General features: G+C 40.1%; 1 protein-coding gene across 1 annotated transcript in view; it reads left to right on the forward strand.

Moving 5' to 3' along the window:
* The window catches only part of LOC103466722 (guanine nucleotide-binding protein G(o) subunit alpha), a 107339-nt gene extending 101799 nt beyond the window's left edge, over positions 1-5540 (forward strand). The window contains exon 8 of the mRNA XM_008412506.2: positions 2856-5540. Coding sequence (XP_008410728.1) covers positions 2856-3043 — 188 coding nt within the window. The 3' untranslated portion in view covers positions 3044-5540. The remainder of the gene's footprint in view (positions 1-2855) is intronic.
* The last annotated feature ends 460 nt before the right edge of the window (positions 5541-6000 follow it).

A 6000-nucleotide genomic window follows, 5' to 3' on the forward strand; every position in this document is an offset into this window, starting at 1 on the left:
TTTATTTCAAGCCTGAATTTATGACGGTCATGCTGCCAGCAGTTTCAAGCTGCAAACATTAAAGCTTCACATTCACAGGTTATGCACTAATCTCCTGATGGGGATCATAAAGAACGTTTTGGGTTTTTTTGCACCTTAATCACCACTTTACCTTCCCAAATGATCAAGTTCTTGATTCTAGAAATGGTCACATCAAAATTATTAGTACCTGGTTTTTTTTTCTTGTCATACGTCGGTTTTGTGGCCAGCAGGACTTTTTCTGAGACTTTACCTTATAAAGTCTTTTTTTGCTTTAGAAAAAAGGAATATGTTTAAGAGTCTGGTGAACAAGCTGTTTTCCACATTCAGTTTTATGTTGTTGGGTTTTTTTCATGTTTATTCAGCCCTGGAAAAGCCAGTCCCATATTTTAAAGACTCAGGAGAAACAGCAGGAGGTGAAATGACCTCAGGAAGAATCATCCCAGTTTGGCAAAGGAGGGTGAAGATGTCTGTATTGCTTAGGAACGTAGATAAATAATTTACTTTTTAATGATTATCTCTGTTTTACAATAGAAAATGTTGATGATTTTGAACTAAGAAATATTTAGCAGGAAATATTGGAAAAATGCATCCTGTATCTGCAGTGTTGGCCCAGTATAACTCCACTTCTCAAAATGGTTTGATTCTGATTCAGACTTTCTTACAAATGTAACTTTGACTGTTTAAAACTGCAAAATAAATTGCCCAAACTTTGAGCTGCGTTCATCGCCTTTGGTCAGAGCTCAAGTTGCTGCTTTTATGTTTCAGCGGTTCCGACTGTCAGTGATGGTTTCATATTTCCTGTTGGGACAGAAAATCAGTTTTCTCCAACAGCTTTTAGCAAACAGGCAAACCATCTTTGGAGATCAAACTCTTGACCTAAAACCTTAAATTAACCTTAAGATTGTTCAGTCAGAGAGCCGTGTGGACATCCTGATCCCATTTCAAACTGGATACGAAAGCATGAATGTCTGATATTTACTGTCTGAGTGAGATTTCCTGGAAATTAAAACCCTCAGGTCTGTTCTCTGATTAACAGCTGCCTGATTGAGGGCATTAGTTGTGCATGGGACCTTCAGATGTGGATTTACTGTCTCTGCATTATAAACCGTCTGAAAAATGTGCCACTTTAAATCTTGCGGTATGATTACAGCTGCAAGTTAGTTTCCAGCAGAGAGAGGGAGAGCGAAATGGTTGGAGGGACATAAAACCTCACTTCAAGAAGAGATTTACTTTACTGCATTTCCACAAGTGGAGAAATGATAGTGTGCACAGGGAGGAGAGGAAAGTTGTTGGCAGTGAGAGTCTGCAGAAACGGCAGAGGGAAGCAGAAAGACTTCTTGACGTGGAAGTGGGAGCCAGATGTAGTGGTGACGGATAAAAGCAGTGAGTAATAGACGCTCGTGGTGCGCTATGATAAGCCTCTTCACACACTCACAGCGGCGCACCCGTCTCTCACGCTGCTCTGATAGTCACACTGAGCCGCTCTGACAGCTGCCACCTTTTCTTTTTGCTGCGTCACGTTCTCCCTCTCTGTCCAGCCAAAGGTCTGAACACTCCTCATTCTGATCACTGGAAATACTTTTCTGATTTCATTTTATATGACAGAAAGGCTGAGGTGGAGTTGGAGGGTTTGGCAGCTTTGCATCCATAGAGGGAAAGTATTATGTAAAAGTCACATATTGCACGTTTTTGTACTTTCATTTGGGTTTCTACTGCTTCTAAAAACAAACCAAGCACGTTTTCTGGAAATAAGTTGATGCTTTTTGGTGTCTGATTTCAAAACCCCCCAGAATGTAACATCACAAATCAGCAGGAACTGCTCCGTAACCTAGCAACCTAAGCAGAGCTCCACCGCATTTGTTGAGCTGGTTTTACCGCTGTGCGTTGTACAATGGCTGCTGGAAAAGACTAAATGTTTTGTTGACTTATCACCCAGAAACCACTTGCTGCATTCGTGTTGAATGTGCAGGAGGCTCCACTTCTGCTTTTCAAAGATGTACAGTTGTACGTTTGTTCGCAGGTTTCTTTATGTTGAGTTGATGGGCGTGGCCAGCAGCAGCAGTGACAAGAGACCCTGAATGAGCTCAAAATGGGTAGAACTGAGCAGACTAACAATGATGTTTGAGCAAACTAATTTAATTACCATGTTTTGTTTAGACCATAGACCTATCCTAACCTGTTCAAGGGTTTATAGTGGGTCACCTTTAACAGATATTCACCAGTTCACAAGTACTGCCTCAAGGGACTTTACAAAAAAATCATTTTGATTCAGCCATGCATACGTTCCAATTCATCCTACTCATCAAACAGAACATTCTGCTCAATTGATTATTCAGAATAGTTTTTAAAGTTTTTATTTAAAAACCCAGCAGATTGGACCGAGTCGGTGACTTGTAGCATTTACTCCTCCTGGATGCAGCGACAATCGCTTACATTGAGTTGTTGACTTTACAGCAATCCCTCATACTGAGCATGCATGTAGCCACAGTAGAGAGGAAAAACTCCCCTTTAACAGGAAGAAACCTCCAGCAGAACCAGAACCATCTGACACGACCGACTGGAGGCTTGAGAAGTCAGAGCAGACACAGAAAGAAACGGAAGAACTGACCTAGGATTATTTTTCATGTTCATGAAAATAGAAAGTTAAAAGCAGGAGAACGATCAGCGGATGGCAGAATTATCTCAACTGTTGGTGATCACTTGTTCTATAAGTTGACTACATCAACATGCAACTGAACCGAGAGCAGCTTCTGCAAAACAGGCAGATTTTAACGTAAAATCTGATAAAATCTCATTTAAATTGAGTTTTTTTGTTCTGCTTTCTGCTCGTCCAGGACCCAACACCTACGAAGACGCGGCAGCTTACATCCAAGCACAGTTCGAGAGCAAGAACCGCTCTCCAAATAAGGAAATCTACTGTCACATGACCTGCGCCACGGATACGGGGAACATCCAGGTCGTGTTTGATGCTGTGACCGATATCATCATCGCCAACAACCTTCGAGGGTGTGGCTTGTACTGAGCGCGCCCACACACACACCCTGGACCCCCCTCCTCTCCCCACCACCACCCCACCACTTTTCTCCCATCCTTCCTGTCCTCTTCCTCCTCTTCCTCCTCCTCTGTCTTGTTCCTTTGGCACTGCTGTGGAAATGATGATGGCGATGATGATAATGATGATGATGATTCTCTAAAGAAAAACGACAACAAAAATCCAACTAGGTACATATTAATAATGAGGATGATTAAAAAAAAAAATAGGCATACATGCATATAAATATAAATATATATATAAATCTATCTAATGTTCTTAGTTCTTGTGTCCTCTCTGCTCTGATTCCCCCTGATGTTTTTTTGGGTCTGTTGCCAAGCAAACAAAATTAGTTTTAGTAGGAAAAACCCCAAAACCTGCAGCCTTGAAACATCTTGAACAAAGTTGAGGAAAGCCTCTGTTGCCGCTCCGTCACGTGGTCGACTGTGGGATTTTTTTTTTGTTAACAAAACCGAAGCCTGTACTTTTTTTTCTTGCATACTTTTTTATGTATTGTTTCTTTGAAAATGATGATGCTGTTTTATTTCTTTGATGATCGTGTGTATATTTATTGAGTCTGTACACTGATTTTTCTCACCTCTCAGCTGTACTTCCTGTTTAATCCTGGTCATTTTGGGCTGTTTTGCGGGTTATTAATACTTTTTTTATTTGCAGAAATATGTGTATATGTGAGCGGCACTAAAATGCACCTGACAAGTTGGATAAGAACGTAAAAAGAAATCTGCTAAAACTGACTTGATTATTTTTGTTGTTTACATTTGAGAAGACATTTTAAGATGTTTTTTTTTTTCTTTTTGTTTTTTTGAGTAACTTTTAACATCTTCACATTCAAGACCCAGTTTCCACCCAGGATTCCTGGTTTCCTGTTTCCATAATCTGGTCTTTGTGATTGGCCAGCCGCTGACCACAGCCGTACTCGAGAGCCAATAGGAAACTCGCTTACTGACTGAATCGTCAGTGCCGTGTAACAGAGGCACTGCGCTGTAGATAGCTGCGCTTTTAGAAGCAGGTAAAACTCTACCTTCCTCCCCATAATAACCCAATAACATTGTCCATTTAAGAAAACTAATTAATTTATTAATTTATTTATTGACCAATCGCCCGCCATCCTCTCGTTCCTCGCTGTCGATTCTTGCATGGCGCCCAGGCGTCGGGATTTGACCCTTCCCCCCTCCTGTCCTTGTCATTCTCTTTTCCATTCCCAACACAAATAGCATGAGATACTCAACTTTGTATAAAAAAAAAGACCAGATAATTGTTAAAACTTAAAGCATAAAGCTGCTTATGAGGGAAAAAAACACTTAATAAAAAGTGCAAACTAAATGGAAAAATAATAAAAAAAATAAATAAATGTGGAAGCAGCAACTGAAGGGGAAAGCTGATTGGTTTCTGAATGGGGGGTGAGGGATGAATTATGAGAATATGTCAGAAAAATGTGAGTTGAAGTTTCCGAGCAGGAACAGCTCACATGTGAAGCTTTGAAGTGAAGAAAAGTTTAGATTTTTCCTGCAGCGACACAAAGGGCAAAAACCTCCCAGAGAAAAACCGCCTTCACCACGACACTGACCGACATCATGACGATTTCTCGTGATTTGTAGCTACGGAACGTTTTCTTTCTCCATTTTACATGAGCCGATGTTTGGTGGGCGGTTCCGGTTGGACGGCGAGCTGACGAGGAACCACGGAGAACCCGGTGTTGCTGTAACGCTCCGATCTGTGCCCCGTCCCTAAGCCCCGCCCCCAGGCCCAAGCTCCACCTCTTTTACCGTTCTGCCTGTTTCCCTGCATTAGAACCGTCTCCTCACTTTAGCCTGACTCAGAACGATTAAATATAATATTATAACAATATCTATTTTTTATTATTTCTGGGGGGGATAAAAGAAAAACACTCTTTTTGTGGGGGAGAGCACGTTTCTGGCTGCATCCGCTAGTTAGGGATGCCGCATGTTAACACATCGGCGCTGTATAAAGTCATGCTCCTTCTTCTTCTCTATCTTTTCAGTTTAGTGCACACCTTCCAGGTCTATAATGAAAAGCACAGTTCTCACCTCACACATACACACTCACTCACACTCACACAGACACACAATGAGTAGATTTGGAAATTTATTTATTCATACCTGATCTATGTTTCCCCCTCATCAATCTATCTATAGAAACCTCTCTTTCTTGCCTTCTTGATTTCTAGTTTTTAAAAAAGAAAAAACTGTGTATAATGACACGATGAAGCTGTTTTATTTTTTGCATTCTGTTCCTGTTATCCTCATGATTTATTTTTTTCTTACCTTCGTTCTGTTCTTTACCCAGTGAATGCTTTTTTTCTGTGCAGCTTTTTTCTCTCTTTCTCTCCCTCTACTCTTCTTTAGTGAATGGTTGTTATTTCATGTGGGATGTCCGTGCTGGAAAAACCAATCGAATGTAGTGTTTACATTAAAAAGCCACTGTTTTCATGACTACAGAAAAAATACCTTCTTGTCTCTGGTTTTCTGACTTTCAGCTGCAAGAAGCGTTACACATCGCTGTTTCATATTTAAGCTTCAAGCGACTGATGAGACATTCTAGAGATGTGATGGAAAGTTTCCACCATGAACATTTAACACTTAAACCTTCTTTTTTCACGGTGGATAATTATAGAAGGTACAGGAGCAACACTTTTTAAAAGACTATCCTTTTTCTCATTTCTTAAAGAAAAGAACAACAAAACAAGATAATTCTGACTAAATATTTGATCATTCATGTATTACCCTTCTGTTAAATTACAGTGAAGCCCTGAGACTCTGTAAACATGTATAACTGCCTAGATTAAAAGTTCAAGAACAAAATATATCTTAATTAATAGCACCAGAATAAAACAAAGTGGAACCAATTTAACAAGTCAAAGGTATTTTCAGTATTTGATTTTTCTAAAATCCCAAAGTCTGATTTTT

The sequence above is a fragment of the Poecilia reticulata genome, linkage group LG6 (assembly GCF_000633615.1).
Source record: "Poecilia reticulata strain Guanapo linkage group LG6, Guppy_female_1.0+MT, whole genome shotgun sequence".
Lineage (NCBI taxonomy): Eukaryota > Metazoa > Chordata > Actinopteri > Cyprinodontiformes > Poeciliidae > Poecilia > Poecilia reticulata.